The sequence below is a fragment of the Solanum stenotomum genome, chromosome 8 (assembly GCF_019186545.1).
Source record: "Solanum stenotomum isolate F172 chromosome 8, ASM1918654v1, whole genome shotgun sequence".
Lineage (NCBI taxonomy): Eukaryota > Viridiplantae > Streptophyta > Magnoliopsida > Solanales > Solanaceae > Solanum > Solanum stenotomum.
The window spans coordinates 58,992,603-59,016,802 of NC_064289.1; the positions used below are offsets into that span (position 1 = coordinate 58,992,603).

A 24,200-nucleotide genomic window follows, 5' to 3' on the forward strand; every position below is an offset into this window, starting at 1 on the left:
GACTTCACAAAATTGACAATCAATCTCAATGTGCTTGGTCTTCTCATGAAATACTGAATTTGATGCATAATGCCGATAAAATACAGAGTGATAAAATTACAGTGTTGGAACTTCCCAAACCAAGCTTGCAAAGACTGTTTCAGACCATAGAGTGACTTACGTAATCAACATACAAGGCTACTAAACTCTCCCTGAGCAACAAAATTAGGTGGTTGCTCCATATATACTTCTTCACAATGCAACGGTCGTTGCAAGTGCTCAAAATCTAGTATAAAGTATATGGATCATGTTGGAATCAATAGACGAGTCGATATTAAACAAGTCACCGAAAAACTGGCCGAAACATGCTCATATGTCGGAGTATTAGATTTGATGGCTAAAAGTGGTTACAATCTAAGAAATAAAATTATATGGGTAGGGTCGGAATGATGTCATGACCCAACTAGAAAATAGAAATTATATAGGATAGTTCGAATTGATGGAATGACCCCATTGAAAAAGAGAAATAATATGGGTAGGGGTCGGAATGATGGCACGACTTAGCTGAAAAAGTAAAATTAATATGGGTAGGGTCGGAATGATGGCACGACCCTACTGAAAATGAAAAATTATACGGGTAGGGTTGGAATGATGGCACAATCCTATGCAAATCAGATTTAAGGAGTCACCGGAAAGACGAATGGAACTATGCAAATCAAATCTGAGGAGTCACTGAAAAGACACATGATGCTATGCTACTCAGATATGAGAAATAGTTCGGAAAATTCCACGGTACTACACAAATTAAATATGAAAAGTAGTCCGGAGAGATGCACGGTGCTACGCAAATCAGATATGCAAAAAAAGGTAGTCACCGGAAGGATGGCACGGTGCTACACAAATTATATATGAAAAAGGAGTCACTGGAATGATGGTACAGTGCTACACAAACTAGATATGAAAAAGTAGTCACCAGAATGATGGCACGGTGCTACACAAATTAAATATGAAAAAGCAGTCACCGGAATGATGGCACGGTGCTACACAAATTAGATATAAGAAAGTAGTCACTAGAATGATGCATGGTGACCCAACTTTTGCTAACATAATTGTTGGCCAGACGGGTGGCATATATGAGTAATAGCCGCCCGCCGGCAGCGGAAGCTCTTAGATTTTCTACCAAGATCGTAGAGTCTCTGATACCATGTGAGAAATATAGGAAAAGAATATTATTGAATTGTTGTTGTGTCTACATTATTACATTGAGACCCTATCTATAGACCCTAGAATACAATCCTTTACCAAGTAGGATACTATTTAGTATTTCTATTTCTATTACTATTCCTATTCAAATAGGATTGTATAAACCTATTCCTATTCTAATAGGATTGTATAAACATATTCCTATTTTAATAGGATTGTATAAACCTATTCTTATTCTAACAGTCATAATCATACCTATCCAAAAAGTAGCATCAGAATCATGCAGTTGTTCAATCTAAATATATAGATTATTTGTATTTTCTCATCTAAGTATATGCACACTAAAAAAACAACCAAAAAACTTTTAGGTTAACCATACCGGGTATAGTGTTTGTGAAGGAGTATGTTCCTCTGGGTGTTGATAATGCAGAGGACACAACATCACCTGTGGGAGACAATAGCTCAACGTTCACATTTGATGGACCTCCATCTTTCAGAGCGCAGCTCTCCCCACCAACATTTCCCACAATTCGTCCAGATACAGTGAACCTGCAGAAACAGTGACTCAAGAAAATTAGCATGTAGAGAAGTGGGTAGTCCATAGTGCACATTATATGGAATGTATTGATAAATAGCTGTGTGGGAAACAAAATAAACACTGTAAAAGATTAAAGTTCCCCCTCTTTTGTTTTCTATTATGGAACAAAGAATCCAAAGACTAATTTCAATGTTTTAAGAATAAGAACAGACCCGGTGAAGCGAAAATTTATATCTTCATTGCCATTGCAGCCAGTATGATCAATTGAAACAGGTACCTACAGAAAGATCCTCCTTTGGTCAGATACACCAGCCAGAAATAAGGGAGGGGGGGGGGACATTGAGCTGCATCAATGAAAAGTGCAAATGCTAACAAAATTGTCATCATATAAGATTGAAGACACTCAACTTGTTCAGGATCCCATGACCATCCCTCTGGTCCATTGACTTTGATCAAGAAAGAACCCTGCAAAATGATTTCAATACGATGTGAGAAATTCTTTCTTTTCTCAGAAAACAAGAGAAGTGAGAACACCGATGGCAAAGAAAGGAAGCAAATATAAACCAAGAAGACAGGCTGTGAATGGACTAATAAAATAGTTGTATCTAGGATATTCTAGGATCTTTTTTTTGAAATTAGTAATGTTGTATTCCTCAGCATTAAGGCTATGCTGGTGACCTCCAAAAATTCGTACATAGAGGGGCTAGGAAGGCTAATTACAAAGATCCTAACATATCTACTAGTTGCTCTACCTCCTCTATACATTATTCTAGGATCTTATAAATATAGTATAGCTTGTAATTATGTTTGTGATTCTCTTTCTTTCTTAAGAATATGTACATCTAGTTATTTAAACCCAATGACTTGAGGGAATAATCAAGTTGAGTTTCTCTCACTTCTCTTTTCCTTTGTCTTTTTTTGACAAAGTAAAAGTTCCATTGTTGGCATCAAGTGGATGCATAATAGTTACAAAAGTAGAGTAGCAAAAACAACCTATCAGCTCCAGTACATATCTAGTTAAGAGCAAAGGAGCTGACAAAATTCAAGAAGGTATAAATTTATTGGGGACAAATAAACCCAACTATACAAAAAAAAAAAAAAGACATCTAGCTTTAGTTGATACTCCATCAAAGCATCTCATATTCCTTGCATTCCAGATATTCCGAAAAATGGTAGCAAGTGTCATCTTCCAGATTCTCTTGATGGTGCTATACACTTTCCAGCTACTCCAACTCTCAAAAACATCCCTGATATTTTGGGGCATGACCCAACTTAGTTCAAGTAGTGTTTATAAACATACTCCATAAATCTGTTGTAACTAATCTGTTGTCACATGCCCAATTTTGGCTAGGTTATCTTGAGTCGGACAACATTTGCATTAATGTGGGTAGTTTGGAGAGAGGGAAATAGTAGAGTTTCTATCCATTGAGGAGTAGTCTATGCTCCCTTATTTTCTTTTGGTGTAAAACGAAAGTTCCTTGCTGTATAGATGATTGGGCAGAGTTTGTAGAGAATCATATCTTGTAGATTTTTTAACTGTTGATATACCCCTTGTATATACGATCAATTTGGAGTAGAAATAAGTGGTTCTCTATCTTAGCTTCATTCCCACGTAGATAGCATCTTGAAAAAAGAGTGATTCCTCTTTTCATCAAGTTTTCATGTGTCAAAACAGCCTTTTGTGCTAACAGTCATGTGAAGCAGGCAACTTTGTAAGGTATCTTGACCTTCCAAATGTGTTTCCATGGTCAGTTAGTAATTTGTGGTTGTCTAATTCAGCATTTTGTATTCTATACTCACCTTGTATATAGCCCTCCACAATGTAATTCTCAGTAAAAAGGAAGGAGATTTGGGGATTAGGAATCTGAAAATCCCGAATCAAAGCTTAGTTATGAAGTGGATATCAGAAAAATGAGAGATAATCAGGGGTGGGATCTCAGGTTTTTTGAGATTGTTCTAAAAAAAAAAACTGAGGTTGAGGGTGGGATCTCAGGTTTAGAAGACATATAAATGATTGGGAAGTCAATAGAATCCAAGTTGCCCAGACTCTTCACTTTTAGTGACGCACCCGTGTCGACATGACATGGGTGTGGATGTGGGATCCGTGTCCAATCTGGTCAACCAATTTTGGGTACTTTGACCAAAATCGATGGGGAAAGTTCAGACAGTTTTAATGATTTCTGTAATACATACAAAAGCTAAGGTGAAATTAAAGAAAATGGAATACCTTTTATATAGAAATTTTTATGTCACTCATTTTCCTTTAATCTCATTCCAAGATTCTCCTCGAGTTCTCCTCATAATATCTCATAATTTAGGTTTTAGAACTCTATTTTTACATATTGTAATTATTTTTATGCGAATCCCCGCACCCGTATCCATACATGGATCCATATCCCCGAAACTTAAAAACTAGATCATGAAGGATCCTCCGGATCCGCACGAGTATTGGACACCCACACCTAAGTCCGAGCAACTTAGAATAGAATAGTTGAGTTGTTGCAGTGCAAAGATCTAAGCATAAATGAGGATAATCTATTTTGGTATTCAGATAAGCAACGCAGGTTTTCAGTTGGCTCAGCTTATAGAAGCTCACAAAGACCTGGTACTCATATAGGTGGATGGCCTTGGAAGATGATTTGGAAAGTCAAAGATACCATTCAAGGTTAGCATGTTTCACTTGGTTGTTAACCAATCAGGCTGCACTCACTCAACACAACCTCGTGAAAAGAGGTTTGCAAATCTGTTCCAGGTGGTGGTTTTGTGCAGTGTTATAAAAAGCGAGGAAAAGCGTGCTTAAAGCGCGAGGCGAGGCGAAGCGCATCCCCTGCGCTTTTATTTCCTGAAGTGAGGCGACATTGAAAAATCACTCGCTTCTACTGTAGAAGCGAGAAGCGCAAGAAAAGCGAAAGCGTGAAAAAGCGCGCTTAATTTGAAAAGGCGCTAATTAGGGTTTTTTTTAATCTCTGAAATCCTTACGCGACTTCACATACCTCTTTCGCGACTTTAACTTTATTTTTTGGACTGCTGCGACTGCTGCTGTAAGTTCTCTTCTTCTTTGCTTCTTCTCTTCTTCTTTGCGACTGCTCTGCGACGTTTTTTTCTATTTTTGGTTGCTGCCAGGCCACTGCTGTAAGTTCTCTTCTTCTTCTCTGCGAGGCTGCTGCGAGGCTGCTGAGGCTGATCTGCTACTGTTTTTTTTTTTTGGGTGCTGCTGTGTGTTTTTCTATATTTTTATTGCTGCATTTTTTGTGATTTAATTATGTTTTTGCTTTATATGTTATGACTTATGAGGATTATTGACTATCTATTTACTATTAATCTAAGAATATATTACCTCTATTCAGTTATTTAATATTTTTTTATTTTTATACTAAATATCGCTTTACTTAAAAAAAGCGCGCACTTAGCTTCTCGCTTCTGTGAAGCGAGCCCTCGTCGCTTTTTTCCGCTTCTCACTTCCCAAAACACTGGTTTTGTGAATGTGAGGTCGAGACAATATACCATCTCTTTCTACATTGTAGAGAGACTCTGAAGCTGTGGCAGATTTTCATCAACTTAAGGGGCATCAGTTGGACTATGCCAAAGAACATCAAAGAAGCTCTAGCTTGCTGGAACAGAGATGGGAATCAGTCAGGACACATGAAGTGATGGAAGATTGTCCCTACCTGCATTTGGTGGTCTATATGGATGGAGAGGAACCCGAGATGTTTTAAAAACAAGAGTTGCTCTATGTAGAATTTGAAGCTGAATTGTCGGGTTCTTTCCTTTTTTTGGTGTAAACATGAATATCCTCTCCTCCTAATCCAGCAGCTCAACAGATCTGATGTATGTTCTAGCATTGTCCAGTTCATGCTTGTGATGTTGAGAAACAGTGTTGGCTGATGGAGGAATTCCAAGAAGATATTCTTGTCATCAAAGATGTGATCCTCTAAGATGAGAAGATATTCTTCATATCAAGATATGATCCTCTAAGATCTTAGTATAATTGTGGTAATCTAGAATATCATATCTCTGATTCTTTCTCTTAATGTAAAGATTTAGGTGATTCTATTCCACAATCTTTTATGTATATATAAAGCCATGTACATGACATAGAAAGATATGAATGAAATTATTCAATAATCTTATTCCACATGGTATCAGAGCTTTAGGCTTATTCCTGGCCAATTTTATTCATCCTATCTTGAAAAATCCCATTTTGCTATCTTTATCTGCCCAAACCATGTCTGAAAATGGTACTGCCGCAAATATTCCAGTCTCTGAAAATGTTTCTGCAACCGTAGAGAATAACTCTACAGTTTCAATTGGAGATTTGCAACATTCAGCTTCAACAGGTAGTTGTTCATTGGCCTTCACAGGTATTTCTTACTCTTTTATTACTAATGTCTCAGACAAACTTTCTCCAACGTGGGTGGTTGATTCCGGGGCAACTGATCACATGACTAGTCTCTCTCATCTCTTCATATCATATTCCCCTTGTCCTAGCTATAAAAAAATAACTATAGCTGATGGTTCAGTTATTACTGTAGCTGGGCAAGGAGACATACCACTTGGAAAATCCTTGATACTTAAAGATGTCCTTCATATCCCAAAGTTATCTGCAAATCTCATTTCTATCCAGAAACTCACCAAAGATTCCAAATGCCAAGTAACTTTCTTCCCTTCATATTGCTTATTTCAGGAACAGAACACGAAGGAGATGATTGGGCGTGCTAGTGAGAAAGGTGGTCTTTATTGTTTGGATTTCCACAATGGTGAATATATATCTAAGAATTCCTTGTCTAGTTCATTCTTGTCTGAATCTATCATGTCCAATAAAGAGAAAGTATGGCTTTATCATCGTCGGTTAGGTCACCCTTCCTTTTATGTAATCAAAAGGATGTTCCCATCTTTGTTCAAAGATTTGATTGTTGAGTCTTTTCATTGTGATGATTGTGAAATTGCAAAACACAAACGTACTTCCTTTCCAATTAGTCACAAAAGATGTCAAACTCCATTCTCTCTTATTCATAGTGATATTTGGGGACCCTCTCCCATTCCTAATATTTCTGGTGCTAGATGGTTTGTGTCATTCATTGATGATTGTACAAGAGTTACGTGGATCTATTTGCTAAAGCAAAAATCAGATGTCAGTCAAATTCTTCCTACCTTTTTTAATATGATCAAAACCCAATATGATGTGCCAATTAAAAGATTTCGATCCGATAATGCCAAGGACTACTTCAATCAAAACCTCTCTGTTTTCTTCCAAAAAGAGGGAATTATTCATGAATCTTCATGTGTCAATACTCCTCAACAAAATGGGATAGCAGAGAGAAGAAATGGTCTGTTACTTGACATTACTAGATCATTATTGTTTCACAAAAAGGTGCCAAAACAGTATTGGGGGGAAGCTGTCCTAACTGCTGCACATCTTAGTAACAGAATGCCATCAAGAATTCTGAACTTTCAAAGTCCGCTTGATACTCTTAGGAATTTCTTTCCAAATTTTGAAATTTCCAATAAATTGGTTCCTAGAATCTTCGGAAGTGTTGCCTATGTTCATATTCATTCTCAAAATAGAGGCAAATTAGACCCACGTGCTCTTAAGTGTGTTTTCATAGGATATTCTCCTACTCAAAAAGGTTACAAGTGTTATCAACCATCATCAAAGAAATTCTTTGTTTCCGCAGATGTCACATTTGATGAGAGTGAATCCTTTTTTAATCATTCTTACAATCAGGGGGAGTCACTGAAGGGAAAGGAACCTCTAGACTTGTCACTATTTGATTTGTCCATTTCTAGTCGTGCCAAATCCTTGCCTGAGTCACCATTTCTACAGTCACCTGAGTCTCTAAATCCAAATGAACCCATTGAGTCTCCTAATCCAAATATAGATAATGGAATTCTAGAAAATAATCTACCATTGCAGGTATATTCCAGAAGAAAGAGACTAACTGATCAAACTACTCGGTTGCAATCATCTCCACAGGTTACTGCTCCTGATACCCATCCTGAACTTGTTGAACCGTCAGAAACACCAAACCAAACTGATCATGAAGAAGAATTTAACCAACCTAATGTCCTTGACCTTCCCATTGCAATCAGAAAAGGAACCAGAACTTGCACACAACACCCTTTGAGCCTCTCCATGACATATCAAAATCTATCCCCAAGTCATAAAGCTTTTCTCTGTAACCTCCACACAATTCCTATCCCCAGAAATTTGTCTGAAGCATTAGGAAATAAAGAATGGGAGAAAGCTATGAAGGTAGAAATGGAAGCATTGGAGAAAAACAAAACTTGGGATATTGTGGAATTACCAAAAGGAAAAAGGTTGGTCGGGTGCAGATGGGTGTTTACTGTGAAATATAAGTCAGATGGGTCCATAGAAAGATATAAAGCACGTTTGGTAGCAAAGGGTTATACACAAACCTATGGAATTGATTATTTGGAGACTTTTGCCCCAGTGGCAAAAATGAATACAGTGAGAGTTTTATTATCATTGGCTGCAGTTTTTAATTGGAACCTACAACAATTTGATGTAAAAAATGCCTTTTTACATGGAGACTTAGATGAGGAGATCTATATGGAGGTGCCACCTGCTTTTGAAAGCAAGAAGGGAATGGTGTGTAGACTGAAGAAGGCACTCTATGGATTAAAGCAATCACCTCGTGCATGGTTTGGAAGATTTACAAAGGTTATGATCAAGCTAGGGTATCGACAAAGTCAAGGAGACCACACCTTGTTCATACGACACTCAAAAATAGGAAAAGTGACAGCATTGTTGGTTTATGTGGATGACATCATAGTAACAGGTGATGATTCAGAGGAGATACAAAATTTGAAGAAGTGTTTACTCAAGGAATTTGACATCAAAGAGCTTGGGAAATTAAAGTATTTTTTGGGAATCGAAGTGGCACACTCAAAACAAGGAATCTTTATTTCCCAACAAAAATATGTGCTTGATTTGTTGAAAGAAACAGGAAAATTAGGGTGTAAACCAGTGGCTACACCAATTGAATACAATCATAGATTGTGCAATGCTCCAGAAGATTCAGTGGTAGATAAAGGCTTGTATCAAAGGCTTGTAGGGAAATTGATTTACTTGTCCCATACAAGGCCGGACATTGCATTTGCTGTAAGTGTTGTTAGCCAATTTATGCATGATCCTAGAGAAATGCATCTTCAAGCTGTCAACCGGATTCTACAATATCTTAAAGGAAGTCCAGGAAAAGGAATATTATTCAAAAGAGGAGGAAACATGGTTTTAGAGGCTTATACAGATGCGGACTATGCTGGTTCATTAGTGGATCGAAGGTCAAGTTCTGGATATTGCACCTTCTTAGGAGGAAATCTGGTGACTTGGAGGAGTAAAAAACAAAATGTAGTAGCTAGATCAAGTGCAGAATCTGAGTTTAGATCCATGGCGATGGGAGTTTGTGAGTTGTTATGGCTAAAGATAATCCTTGATGATTTGAAGATAAGATGGGAAGGACCTATGAGGCTATATTGTGACAATAAATCAGCAATAAGTATAGCTCATAATCCTGTACAACATGATCGCACTAAGCATATTGAGGTAGACAGACATTTCATTAAGGAGAAATTAGATAACGGACTCATTTGTACGCCATTTGTATCTACAAAAGATCAGGTTGCTGATGTTTTAACAAAAGGATTGCCAAACAATATGTTTCAAGATCTAATAAGCAAGCTAGGAATGGAAGATATCCATTCACCCGCTTGAGGGGGAGTGTTGGCTGATGGAGGATTTCCAAGAAGATATTCTTGTCATCAAAGATGTGATCCTCTAAGATGAGAAGATATTCTTCATATCAAGATATGATCCTCTAAGATCTTAGTATAATTGTGGTAATCTAGAATATCATATCTCTGATTCTTTCTCTTAATGTAAAGATTTAGGTGATTCTATTCCACAATCTTTTATGTATATATAAAGCCATGTACATGACATAGAAAGATATGAATGAAATTATTCAATAATCTTATTCCACAGGTTCCAACAAAAAACACCTAGGAACCAGCTACCTGCCTTTCTGCTGTAGAACTTCTTGTGTTAAACATGCTCTCTTTATCACTAACCAGGTGAAACACTTTACTTTTGTAGGAATGTCACTCTTCCAAAAGTAATTCCAATTATATTTTGGGCCCCCTGTCATCCCATGTAGTCCTCTTTTGTAGGCATTGTTGACGGAAAAGAGTTCATCCTTACTATGTTTCCACAGGATCTTGTTGGTTGTTGTTATGGTTATAATCATTCCACCTAGTTTTCCCCGTAGCGCTGCCACCCTCTCCACGTCCCTGTCATTGAGTAGTCTTCTTAAAGATATGTCCCATCCCTGTTTTGTCCAACAGCCACTCACTTTAGCATCAAGGTTTTCCTAGATTAGAAACAAATCTGGAAAAAGTTCCCTGAGAGACGTTTGGTCTATCCAGCCATCTTTCCAAAATTTAGTTTTGTTTCCATTACCTACCTTGATATACATATTTCCTTCCATTTGTGACCATAGGTTCCTGATTGTCCTCCATAACCCCACCACCCCATATGGTTCAGAGGTGATTTCTGTACACCAGGGGTTTAGTTCTCCATATTTTGCTACTGTAAATTGACGAAGTTACTAAGTTAAATGGAATGGTATCCTCTCTAACAACTGAAGTTCTTAGATGAGGCAGTCACAAAATTTGGCATGGTATCAGAGCAACCAGAAATTCTGGTTCGAATCACACTGCCACCCATTTATCAAAAAAATTTATACATGTTAGCCTATGAAAAAAAAAGTCCGCAAGTGAGTGGCATATTGAAGACAAAGTTAAATAAAAGCATAACCTCTCTAGCAACTTAAAATTTTAGATGAGACAGTCACACAATTCAACATCTATTAAAAGATCTTAGACCAAACCATGTAAAAATACTCTATATTTGCATGCAAGGCACACCTGTCTATCTCCCCCTTTTAAAGTCAGGTCTACTACATCTTTAAATTAGATAAGATTCTATACAATACTTGTGTTGTCAATCGTGTAAAAATAATAATTTAAGGGGGGGTTGTTTGGTTTGAGGGATAAGGAATAACTATGTCAGGATAAAATATAGAATTATTTTATCCCGCTTTGGTTGTACTTTTGATTCCAGAAATAGCAAATCTCCACTTAATTATTGTGGTATTACTTTTATATCACACTTTTTTTATCAAGGTTGGTTTTCATTGATACTTTTACATCACACTTAACATAGGATAAACACCAAAATGACAAATATGCCCTTCTTCAAAGCTCTTCTGCCAAAGTCCTTTCAAGATTAAAATTGAAAATTAAAGATCATCTTCATCTCAATTATCCTGTAACACCAAACACGTGTTATGTTACAGTTATACCCATACAAATATGTGTTACATTTCACCAAAAACATGTGTTTTGTTATACCCCATACATCCGACTTTTAGTTCAGTGAACCAAACATCTACCAATAAAAGTATATCCACCAAATAATTTGTCATTATTTGACCCTCTTATTATAATCCCGACATAAGAATCTTCATACAACTTGTTCACCAACTGAACTACCTCTAAATATCTTGGGCTAAATAACTTATTCCTCAAGAGATTTCAGTTGCCTTAGGTGGTACATAGGCCCTTGGAAATCTGGTTGAGGCATAAACCAATCTTCTAACCAACCTCAAAACACTACTGACAACATAAGTTCGTTGGCTTACCAAGAAAGAAGGAAAAAAACATAAGCCAGTCCAATAAAATGTGTAACTCAGTACCATCGGGAAGAAGTACCTTATCATACACTGGAATGAAGTAATAACCATTAGGGGCACAATGTGTTCTTTCCTTCACCAAGCCATCCAATGTGCGAAGCTCAACCTGCATTACAAAAAACATATGATTGGAAGATCTAGTGTGCTATCCTTACGGATTTAATTACACTGTAATGTGTAAATTGGTAAAGGCAGACTGACAATATAAGATATAGTGGCATACTACAACAACCATCAACACGGTGTATAAATAACTGTTAAACACCATAAACTTGAGAAGATGAATTGGAAAACCCCAACGCTTTTTAACCTAGGGCTGCAATGCATAGGACCTGGTGCACGGTGCTAATATCCCATGGAAAAAAAATTTCACACATAAGCAAAATGTAGCATATAATAGAACCAAACAATGGTAAAGATAAAAACAACACTTAATCATCAAAGGAAAGGAATGTGAGAACTGTCAAGAATTTATGGTTTATGCTTATCAAAAAGAGGAATAAACTTATGTTTAGGACGATAAAAATTGACCTCCTTTTCCCTCAGCACTAATTTTTCAATATATGAGTAATAGTATGATCATACCCTCTATGAATTATGAATTTGTAGCACTGATGAACTTCTTGGAATGTAGTCTCTGACTTTAATTTCTTAACTGTCATCATCCAATGTAAGATGAATCATGTATACATAATAAATAATTCATCATTATGAGATATTATACAAAATTTGCCTTTTTTGATTTATATATTTTCTGATGTTAAATTGAAAATACATGATAAATGCTCAAGCTCCTAGGCTTAGTTTCAGTGATAGCATAACAGGATTTGCTTTCCCTAAAAGAACCTCACCTTAAGGAGGAACATAAGTATAAGCAGACTTGAATAGTTCTTTGAATGATCTATAATGAAATTCAATCAGAATAGCAACTTGAAAAAGGAGAAATCACTCCTTCTCAGATAGAGAAAATGAAAAGCACAACCGAGCTTTAGAGGCTATTCATCCAACAAGGAGGATAAAGTTCCCTTTTTTTTTATGTCAGTACCAAGTACCAACAAAGTGAATATACATGATTCATCAAGCAGACCTCATCTAGTCCAGGATTGATGTTTGGTTGACTGATACTACCAGGTACCCATAAGGTGAAAGAGTAAAATAAAGGAGAACAATAAATGCTTATCAATTAATCAGTAGTTGCCACATACAATGATATTTGAATAGTCCAATTTCGGATCACTTGACTTCCTTGACTTGATCAGTTCCGAACTCGCCTACGGCAAAAAAAACACGAAAAATAGAAATAACCCAGATCAGTGTCAAACTCTTCAGCTACTAAAATCAATGGACATTAACGAAATACCAGAAAACAGCTGAGAATCTTTAAAACCTAAAAACGATTTTGCATTCTCTGATTTGAAATCAACTAATATCCGATACCCAGTATACAGTGTAAGTATCAAACTCTTCATCAACTAAAATCAATGGACATTAACAAAATACTAGAAAACCACTCAGAATCTTTTAAACCTAAAAACGATTTTGAATTTTCTGATTCAAAATCAACTAATATCCATACCCAGTACACAATGTAAGTGTCAATCTCTTCATCTGCTAAAATCAATCGACATTAAGGAAATACATGAAAAGCACTCAGAATCTTTAAAACTAAAAACGATTTTGCATTCTCTGATTCGAAATCAACTAATTTCCGATACCCAATATGGAAAATAATCAACACAATAACCCCTTTACAAAAACTAGCTCAACAGGCTTCAAAGACTGAAAGTTTTCATTCCAAAATCAAAAGTCAAGCAAGAATCAAGCAAAAAAGAAGGGAAATTAGTTGAAATCACCTCGACAAATCCCCCACATCCTTGAATTGAATCAGCAGCGGCAGTGGCGGAAACATAGAGAATAATCGATATGATTGTGCATACATAGAAGTAGCTGGATGCCATTGCCGGCAAGAGAGAGTATAGAAGTCCCTTAGTGATTAGCACAAACAGATCTTGCGCTGCTCAGTTGAGCTTCAGGGGTTGGTTCTCTCTGCTGTGATGCGCAAGGGTTTTGGCTATTGTACATAAGACCTTACAGGTAGGGACAGAAAGGACCAATATTTTATACTACAAGTATTTGTTATAGAGAGAGTTTGATCTAAGCCTAAATTTGAGTGTCAAATAAAGGTGTCCATCTAAAATTTTAGATATTAGATGGTATACACAAAGATAAAGGTGTCCATCTAAAATTTTAGATTATTAGATGGTATACACAAAGATAATTTTGGGATTAAATAAGTAGTAGTTATTTATTAGGCTCAAGTCATTTGTTGTTTTAAGGTTGTTCGCATATATCGTTTATATATATTTTAACTAGGATTTGTATCTATGGAACACTTCTAACACGTTGAATTTGAACTACTTGAATATTGTTTTCCCACATGGCACTTCATTGATGATACACGTAAGGATAGGCGCATGAAAAGCATTTAATTAGCCTTAAAAAATATCTTTCTTCTTTCATTGCTTTGTTTCTATAACTTCATTCACCTCATCGTCAAGTCACCGTTGTCGCCATACACCCTTCTTCTGTTGTTTTTTTTTCTCCAGCCACTTCACCTTCTTTACTATTACAATCGTTTTATTTTTCAAAATTGACATTATCGTTGTCATCACATACATTTCTTCCTCCTCTTTAGAGTGACCACCACCATCTTTGTCATTAACGTCGTCATTTGATCATTATTATTTCTTCAGATCTAAGACCAACTAAAATTCTCTTTCTTTTCTTTTTTTTTAATCAAATTTGCCATTTTGTTGATTTATGGAACAAAAAGATGAGAAGAGGGTGGTTGGTTGTGCTCCGATAGGATAGAAGGAGAAGGGTTTGGACGGTGGGTTGGTGCGTGGATGGGTGAGGGTTACATATTTTATTTCTATTCTTTTATTTAAAATAATTTTCTTCTTTTATTTTATAATATATTTTAAAATAATTTTGTGGACTCAAGTGACACATGTCATCATTCAATTTATCATTTGTTATATTTGGTAAGAACTGTAAATTATCATTAACCAACAAAAAGCATTACACCATAAGATCATCTATCATCTCCACCATCTTTTAGGAAGAGTACTAAGAAGCACAGGTTTCCAACTAAAACAAGAAAAAGCAATTACGCACTAAGTAACTTGGTAATCAACCTATGATTGTTACTAGCTTTCCTAGAACCTTTAAGTAAATTTTATCTTTCTATAATTTCTTTCTTTATCCTCTAAAGATCTTCCAGTTCCTTGTTTTTATCCTCTAAAGATCTTCCAGTTCCTTGCTTTTCACGTATGATAGATTATTGTTCCCCAAATAGTTGCGATCACTTCCTTCTGAAACTATTTCTAAAGTTTTGTCTTTATGCCTTTCAACACTTTCTGAACCCCATCCTTAGGTATGGTTAGTCTTACTCACAACTGAATGTCATCTTTCATTTTCTTTAGCAAGTGCATTTGCGAAGATGTGTAGCTGAGTCTCCAAAGATCGACTTACACAAAGACAACATGTAACATCTTTCACTGGAATAGTTAGATGTCTTAATCTTTCTTTTATAAGTAGTCTCCCTTGTACAACCATCCACACAATAAAATGATGCTTTAGCTATGAAAGTGCAGTCCAAAATGAGTTTTGCTATATTTAGTTTGCTCTGCTACCCCCAACATAGCATTATAGCTCCCTCTAATATAATATTGACCATTATGAGTTAATGGGTATCTCCCTTGTGTGTACCATCCCTTCATCAACTCCTTTAAAGAGTTAATCTTCTTCCAATACCAACTGTAGTCTTTCGAGGTTTGGTGAAGTGTCTAAGTGAAATATTCGGACAACTTAAAGAGGTTGTTAATGACTTAAGCCTATTTATAATCAAACTAATGAAAAAATAGTCTCTTAGAATATCCTGAGATTACTATTTTTATCCCACCAACCAAACAATCCTTATGATTCAAAAGTCATCTAGTTGAGAACTTCTATTTGTTATTGAAATTATTCGTTTTTCACAAAAGACTCAAAACATATAAGAAATAAAATAATAAACAAAATAATACATCAATGCAATTTTATAAGTGAAGTCTAAGGAGATTAGAGTACAAACAAATCTTATTTCTACCTTATGTGAGGCAAAAAGATTATTTCCATAACCCTTGATTCAAAAATATATCCAAAATAAAGATTTATTTTTTAAAATTAAGATGAAATATAATGGTTCAAAGGAGTAATAAGTTTGTCTATGAATGACAGGCTTGCTGGACAAAATATGCCACAAGGGATGATTTTATTTTTTTGTCGAATAAGCAATTCAACTTTGTTTGTTTTGAGTACCTTCAAAGTAGACAAGAAAGAAATTTTTTTTTACAAATGGGAAGGGTGCTAAGTGTGATGCCAATAGCATAAATTAGGGCCAAATTCATCGGTGGCTCTCTAAAATTGAGATCAAGTTTCACTTAGACACCTCAATTGAGCGATGCTCATTTTGGACACTTCATGTAGGGTCTTGCTATATTATTTTGATACTTTTTTTACATTAAACAAAAAACTAAAGATGAGTGTAATATACTCGTTGATGACGTGACAAACAACCAATTAAATGATTACATGTGTTATTTTAAGTTAAAAATCATTTTAAAATCTATTTAGTAAATAAAATAAAAAATATTATTAAAAAAAATCAATTTAACCACCCCTCACCCGATGATAGGTGTCTTCTCCACTACACCCAATAATTTTCTTTATTTTTTTCTTAATCTGCTTTTTAAAGTTGTTTCAGATTATTTTTTTTTTCTATTTGGTATTGTTTTGAGAGAAAAAAGAGAGGAGGAGGAGGGAGGGAAAGAAAGAAAAAATATAAAATATAAGTGTTGGTATCCATTTTTTTCGGAGAAAAAAGTTGAGAGCAGTGATGGTACGTTACCCTCCTTTTCATCAAAAATCGTCTTTTTTCATTATACTCAAAATCTCTTTTGTGCTTTTTTTTTTATAAAAAAAATCTTTTCTTTTACTGTTTTTCATTTTTTTTTCTTTCTTTTTAGTGTTGTTTTGTGGGAAGAAAACAGGGAGAGGAAGAAATAAATATGAAATATGGGTGTTGGTATCCATTTTTTCGGCAAAAAAAATGGAGGGAGGTGATGGTAGATTTAGAAAAGTAATATAATGAAGAAGAAAAAAATGACTTGAAAAGAGATTTGAATAAAAAATTCGACCTCCATTGAAGGAGTATAAGCTTGAAAAAATGGTGGGAGGTGGTGACTTGAAAAATGGAGAAGAAGAAGAAGAAAAAATAAAATAAAAAACCGCTAACTTAAGTGTTTCATGCGCTATTGTTGAGTCTATCACACTCGTTTTGACATGTCAGCAAAAAATGTCAAAACGACACAATGCAACCCTACATGAGGTGTCTAAAATGAATATCACCCAGTTGAGGTGCCTAAGTGAGACTTGGTGCCAACTTTAGGGGGCCATCTATGGGTTTCACCGGTAATTAAACTCTAGTCCATATTAAGTGATACATAAGTGTGATACAAACAACTGGATTTCGGGTAGAATTTAACGGTTACTCTAATACTTCCTCTAAGTAAATTGGTCAGATTTGACACACCCTTTAAGAAAAATATTTAAGTACACAAATTAAAGATTACTTTTTTATTGTTATCCTATTTATTATTTTCAAACTATTCACTTAAAAAATATAAATAAGTTAAAAATCTCATTAAATAAAGGGTAAATATGAAGGGGGGAAAAAGTCCTAACATTTCTCTTTTGAATTTCGAATAATTCACTTATTTTAAATTGTGAAGTATTTTTAATAATTCACCTAATATGGACTAGATGGAAAAATAACGATGAATGAAGACTCACTAGTCACTATCATCAAATATTGTAGTGAAATTGTAAGTACTCTTTCATCCTTAACCACATATCTCAAATTTGAGCTCTTCGTATGGAGTTACATTATAATAGACAACACTTTACTTCACTAGAGCACATTATACAATTATTTTATCCAAATCCTCCTTGTTCATATTTTGTTTGCAAGTGGTATATTGAGAAGAGAAAAAAAAGTGACTAACTTAAGTAATTTTTGTTATTGTTATTCTTTCTTAATTATGCATAGTTGAGTTATGAAAATACACCAGACGCGACTAGACGTATTGTATGTGTCAATTGTAATTTAGCTAATAAGCCCGTGAAGATCGAGGTTCCACAACCGGTACTTTCAGATACCGTATATATATAAGCTAATTGTTTCAAACCTCTTATTAGCACTATGCTTGATGAAATTTTTCCCTCGTTCATATTAAGCAATTAGTTCAATTAGAAATAGAAAATAGCATACAAACTGTATCTAAAGACCACATAGTTTGTCCAAAGTCCAAACACACTACCAAATGTACAATATATTTTTGTTCTTTTTTGTTATATTATATGCTTAAATATACAAATTTACAAATACATAAATGTGACACAAAGGAATCAACCGCGCGCTAGCTATACTCCTTATAAATATATATATATATATATATATATAGTTGATACATAATATATATAGTGAAATGTACAGTTTTGTATACTTATCATAACCATTCATAAGAAACAACTACTTATATATATGTGTGTGTATATTTTCTATTACCTTCCTGTTGGATTCACAATTTGTGAAAAGACATCATCTGTATTACCATCAGCATTTTCATTTTCATTTTCACTTTCAAGGCTTAAAGTGCTTCTATGCATAGCTATCAAACTGTGTTGATCAGCATTGTCATGATCAACCTGTTTCGTTGCCTCGGAAGTTGATAAAACTCCATCTGGATTTTCTTGTAGCTGAAGGGCATATTCAAGATTCCATAGCACATCACCCATGGACGGACGATTTATACCATTGTCAGCTAAGCATTTCTCAGCTATTTCTGCAAATTTTTTCAAGCATTCAGGATTGATCTTGCCTTTCAAATGTGGATCAATAATATCTTCTAAATTCCCTTTCCTTTGACAAGCTAATGCCCAATCTGCAAGACTAACTTGTTCTTTCGGAAGATTTGAGTTAAGTGCTGGCCTTGCACACAGTACTTCAAACAGGACAACACCATATGAGTAAACATCTGATTTTTCAGTCAATTGTTGTCTTCTGAAGTATTCAGGATCTAAGTACCCGAAGCTACCCTTTACGACTGTTGAAACATGTCCTTGGTTCATGTTTGGACCTGTTTTTGAAAGTCCAAAATCTGAAACCTTAGCAACCCATTTGTCATTTAACAAAATGTTTGTACTTTTCACATCTCTATGTATAATAGTGTATTTAGCTCCTGTGTGAAGGTAATGAAGTCCTCTGGCTGATCCAATACAAATCTCCAACCTTTGCTTCCAAGATAGTATAGTTTTGTTACCTTTATAAAGATGCTCCCTTAATGTTCCATGTGACATGTGGTCATAAACAAGGACCATTTCATTATTCTCTTCACAAAATCCGATCAAGGACACTAAATGTCGATGCCTTAGCTTTGAGAGCATCTCGATTTCAGTCTGGAATTCATTGACTCCTTGTTCTGAAGATGGATTTGATCTTTTGATTGCAACTTTCGTGTCACCATCGATAACTCCTTTGTATACCTTTCCAAATCCACCAACTCCAATGACATATGATTCGTCAAAATTTTTAGTAGCTTGTTTGATCTCAGCAAGTGAAAAGTATCGACAGTTACTAGCAGCATCTGATGAAATGGTTGTGCTACCACTACCACTTCTTCCGGAAGCTGATTTGCTAGAGGAAGAATGAGAGTTGCCATAAATCGGTAGCCAACTAGTCGTGCCTGATTCACCTCCTAGGGATCTTCTTTTCCTCTTCAAAGCAACAAAGACTAAAACAGCAGCTAGACCAAATGCAGCAGCAACTCCACCAGCAGCACCACTGATTATAATAGTATGACTATGTGATTTGTCCTGATCAGTGAATCCCCGCGGAGCTTCTTCTTTACTATGTTCTTCCTGATACTTCATCATTAAATCTGACATTGCAGGATTCTGACCTGCCAAGCTCGTGTGTCCACCGTTGATCTTAAATATCTCTAGTCCATTTACAATAGCATTAGCTAAATCAGCATTATCTCCTGATGGATGTACTGCTATCCAAAGCAGATCATCTCCTTCTTTATCTTCAACATGAGTCACATAGTCTTTCACTAAAGGAATTGCCTTTTCCCCATGTTGCATTGCAACTAAATCGACTCCACTTTCTGCGATTTGTCCGTTTATATATACATTAAAGACTAACGAATTGACCTTAGTGGAATCGACAATGAAATCACACCAGTGAAACCTCACAAGGTAGGAAAAGTTTGCATCAACACTGAAAACCCAAGTAAGGTTATAATTCATGTTGATATTCGACTCAAAACCCATCGATCTACAACTATCATACACAGCAAGGGGTGCAACATATGATGGTAAGTCAGCATAACGAATTGTCACATTGGTGCTCATAGCAATACCAACACCTGAACCGCCATATACGTAGGGAGTATCTTCATACCAACTCCTCATTAACCCGCCTGAATCATTTTTCGGAGGAATAAATTGTCCACCTACATTGACCCTAAACATCAGCTCCATATTATTTTCCCTTACAGATATAGTTTGCTGAGAAACAACATCTCCGTCACCAGAAGAATTTGGTTCTTCATCACTACTAAACCCAACCATCACAGGATCAGGGCCGTAAAACAAATTAGGTGAGGTGATCATTTCAATTCCATTGATGAATGCAAGTGATGAGTTACCAATAGGACTAATTTTGATCTCCAAAGTTGGAGAATCCATAGGATACAAAATGTATTCTTTAATAATGTAATTTTGTGACCATGCTTGTGCAGTTATATACGCACTGAAATTATTCAACAACGTAACTTTACCAGCAGAAAGAGAGATGTATGAATTGGAAACGTTGAAATTAGGATAAGAAGTCGGGTAAAAATGAAGCCTAAGCAAAATATGAGCTGATCTATTTGTAACAGGAAGGTTATATGAAGATTTTGATTGAAAAAATCTTGCATTTACATATGGTACAACAGATGGAACAGAGGGGTCAGGGGATTGAGGTTGTGTCATGACTGATTTATCACCTGATATGAGATACTTCGCGTCCGATTCCCATTTTCTAGCATCTTCATCTGTTCCACCATTTTCAGAACCACATGCTATGAAAAATGAGGTATGATCACCTACTGCAGCATGTAATGATCGCGAAAATAAAGAAAGGCATATGAATAGTAGCAAAATACGATTTTTTGTTAACATGGTGTTAACAAAAAAGAAAAAAAAGGCGTACATGAAAGCAATGTTTTCTGTACGCCTATGAAACAATAAAAATGAGAGATTGATCTTTTGTGTTTGATTTATGGCGAAGACGAGATCATTTCTTGCCTTCTAGGCATCCATTGTTGAAAGGGTTTTAGCTTAATCAATTAGGATGCATGGGAATAAACCAACAAAATTGAAAAACTGTTGAAATGTTTTTACATTCTTAATTTTCTTCTTTTGTTTAACTTTTTTTGCTTTTATTGAACAAACACCAATCATTCTGATAATTGGAAGTTATGAATGAATGGTTAGGAGTGAAAATTGTAAATGTTATTCATTTTGTCCTAAGTTAATGAGATCTTTTTTTCTTTTGAGAAATGTTTCTTTGAAAATCCATGGAAGTGAATTTACCGAACTCATCATTAGTTTTTTTTTTTTTTTTGCTAAAATAAAACTATAGGTTTTTTATAAGTTTATCACCATACCAAATAGTTAGGATAGTTAATCTATTTTATAAAAATAAGTTGAAAAAATAACTAACATGAAACAACTATAATTAACACCTATCCCTACTCTATTACCTTTGAACTAAATTGGTCCTATAGTTTCAGTACCAAACAACCAAAGTATGTTTTCTTCCTCTTCATTTTTAGCCTTCCCACTTTACATTTTTGTGATATTTGAATCAAATATTATGTAACGACCTTTCGAAAGGATACTACCACCTAAGCAACAAAACTACTTAAATACTTGTGACATTTAAAAGAGATTTACTATGGCCATATTGATTGTAGTTTAATAGAGGGATTAGGTTCATAAAGGGAAAAAAATAGATAAGGATGTGCATCTTGTCCATTTAAACATTTATGTGATGTCAAAATTGATACGGCACGGAGTTTCAACTTATGACGGAAAAACCCTCCCAAAAATAATTTAAGCAAATAACCGATGAGCTTTTCATGCATATATTATCTTCACACTTAAGGATGAAATAACACGAATATTACCCATTTCAGAGTACCGAAGTCAACACGTTCATGCTTCACACAAATATTCAAAACAAATAGTAAATTTAGTATATTGCAATACTTGGGCTTACACACCCCAAAAGAACAAAACATATAGCCATACTTAATTTACAACCCATGGTGACATGATCACATTAGTCATCGAAATTTCATGTGAATATACAACACAAAGATCATGTACAAGTCCCAAGGTTTATACAAAATATAGGTGCCTAAATGCAAATGTGATCTTCCTTAAGGCTCTCAAAAATTCCATCTCCAATGGCCCGCTTCATGCATCCACTCGATCATTCCCCTACGATAGAAACAACTATCGCTAAGCATATAGCTTAGTGGTGCAAAACTATAGTTTCGGAGCCATCCGATTCACAAAACAAACTTTCTCAAGTCATGGGCAACATAATTGAACATAATTAATAAATCAAGTAAACAATATATAAAGAGTATCAAGTTCGATATTTAAAAACCCAAATGTCAAGAACGTTCATAGCATCATTTTCCAAGAGATTCAACAACAAGGCTCGCCCAATATGTACATCATGTCTTCACACCAAGCACAAACAAGTATCAAGAAGGGTCGATGCCCTATATCAAGAAGGGTCAAAGCCCAATAATCAAGAGAACCAAGAACCATATTAAAAATGGCTTTCTAATTCGTACTTAAAATGGATAACATCCATACTTAAGACGAACTAAAAATCCAGAGTCAAGATGGCAAATGATTCGAATCAAGAGGCATGCCAAGAGTGACAAAGTCACAGCCACAAGAAGGACAAGGTCCCAACAAGAGTGCCAAGTGATCAAACAATCCGTACAAGTGGGCGAGTTACCCAAGCATCTTTAACGTCTCAAAGGATACCAACACAACAATGCAAAGTGACAAGAGATAACCAAGGTACCAAGATCCAATTTCAAATATATTAGAGGTTAAAAGAGTGCAAGTACAAGTTTATACACAAACCTCAGTGCCTTAGCAAAGAAACAGTCCAACCAATGTATCAAGGTCCTCAACTTGTTCATGAGTATATACAACCTTTAAAATACAATTAAATAACTTCTTTAATCCCTAGCAGCTCAATAATATTGATGTAAAACGGGATTATCATCACAAGTAAAATTAGCCTGCACAAACACAACAATGCTCCAAAACAGTGATTCTGGCCAGCCTAGTACCTCATGTCGCAACTTAGATTTGAAACGGAAAACAGCAAAACTAGGCTTTATAACCTTCATGAAATATGTATATACATCTCTTAGGGTTGCAAACAAACAAGAATCACCGCAAAATGTATTTTGTACAACAAGATATAGTCAAAACACTAACAGCTGTTCATACAGAATTTGAAATTCCAAAATCTGGACAGAACTTGTCCTATGTTGCGTCCCATATTTAGCATCTATAACAGCTGAATCAGAGTTTGACGTAAACATAAAAGTTGTAGGTATATGAATTAGCTTTCCAAATCATATTTACTCACTGTAAACTAAGTTCTAGAGAAAGAGATATGCATAAATTACCAAACACTACCCAGCTCAGAAACAGATTTTGTCACTTACCAACAAGAAGTGTGTGTTCTTGAATTCCAGCCAAAAAGGCCCACGTTTTCTCTTGTGATTTTGAAGAACAATATGTTAAGCTAAGGTTCTAATGTTCTTAGACTTGAGGAAAACGAAATTAATTATAGGAGGTGTGCAAATATATAGTTACAAAGGTGATACTTATCACCTGTACAGATGTCATCAAAAGGGGCTGCCCAAACAAAAAGCTGGCTGCCCAAAAAGCATACATATATATCTATATGTATATCCCTTACCTTCCTTTTAAAGTAATACATAATTCTAATTAGGATATTACCTAAACACCCCATCACAAATCCTTAAATTACGATAAGAATTTATGCTAAGCAAGTTGGCAATTATCACAACACTTCAAGTTCCCAAAATGAGACTAAAACATATTCTAGTAATTAAGCAACGGTAAATCGACATGCGACTCTTGGTTAGTATTTAGGGGTGTTACATATTATGTCTCTGACAAAAAATCTAGTATTGCTACATGTTGTATTTATAAAGATTTTATGTCTTTTGCAATGCAAATTTTTTATTAGCAATTCAGTAATCATTCTAAAACAAACAGTATTTGTTCTTGGTGAAGAATGAATGGAGAGATTCAGGAAAATACTCTTTGAAGTCTGGTACCTCCAAATGTTGTGGAGTTGAATGGGGGTAATTTTTGTTTTATGACTCCCCTTGTCACCTCCGACCAACAATAGGTATCATGTAACTCTGTCCACCAAGGCTAGAACAAATGAGAAGAAATCGCCTAGTGTTTGTCTAGGTTGGAAATTG

General features: G+C 35.3%; 2 protein-coding genes and 1 long non-coding RNA gene across 3 annotated transcripts in view; all 3 read right to left on the reverse strand.

The window, feature by feature from the left end:
- The window catches only part of LOC125872044 (uncharacterized), a 40,015-nt gene extending 26,417 nt beyond the window's left edge, over positions 1 to 13,598 (reverse strand). Inside the window, exons 1-6 of the mRNA XM_049552704.1 lie at positions 13,344 to 13,598; positions 12,696 to 12,761; positions 11,510 to 11,596; positions 2,129 to 2,185; positions 1,933 to 1,997; positions 1,562 to 1,731 (exon numbers count right to left, since the gene is read on the reverse strand). Coding sequence (XP_049408661.1) covers positions 1,562 to 1,731; positions 1,933 to 1,997; positions 2,129 to 2,185; positions 11,510 to 11,596; positions 12,696 to 12,761; positions 13,344 to 13,448 — 550 coding nt within the window. The 5' untranslated portion in view covers positions 13,449 to 13,598. The remainder of the gene's footprint in view (positions 1 to 1,561; positions 1,732 to 1,932; positions 1,998 to 2,128; positions 2,186 to 11,509; positions 11,597 to 12,695; positions 12,762 to 13,343) is intronic.
- A 4,547-nt stretch (positions 13,599 to 18,145) lies between these two features.
- Positions 18,146 to 21,124, reverse strand: LOC125872777 (receptor-like protein kinase ANXUR1). The gene has a single exon (XM_049553567.1). The coding sequence runs from the start codon at positions 20,851 to 20,853 to the stop codon at positions 18,157 to 18,159; it is 2,697 nt and encodes an 898-aa protein (XP_049409524.1). The 5' UTR covers positions 20,854 to 21,124; the 3' UTR covers positions 18,146 to 18,156.
- Positions 21,125 to 21,861: 737 nt separating this feature from the next.
- On the reverse strand, positions 21,862 to 23,499 carry LOC125872779 (uncharacterized). The gene is made up of 3 exons (XR_007447159.1): positions 23,409 to 23,499; positions 22,813 to 22,884; positions 21,862 to 22,146 (listed from the first exon to the last, which is right to left on the reverse strand). It is a non-coding gene; the product is annotated as an uncharacterized LOC125872779 (long non-coding RNA).
- Between the last annotated feature and the right edge of the window lie 701 nt (positions 23,500 to 24,200).

Excerpts from the sequence above, each read along its gene's own strand:
- LOC125872777 (XM_049553567.1), bottom strand. The coding sequence starts at position 20,853 with ATGTACGCCTTTTTTTTCTTTTTTGTTAACACCATGTTAACAAAAAAT.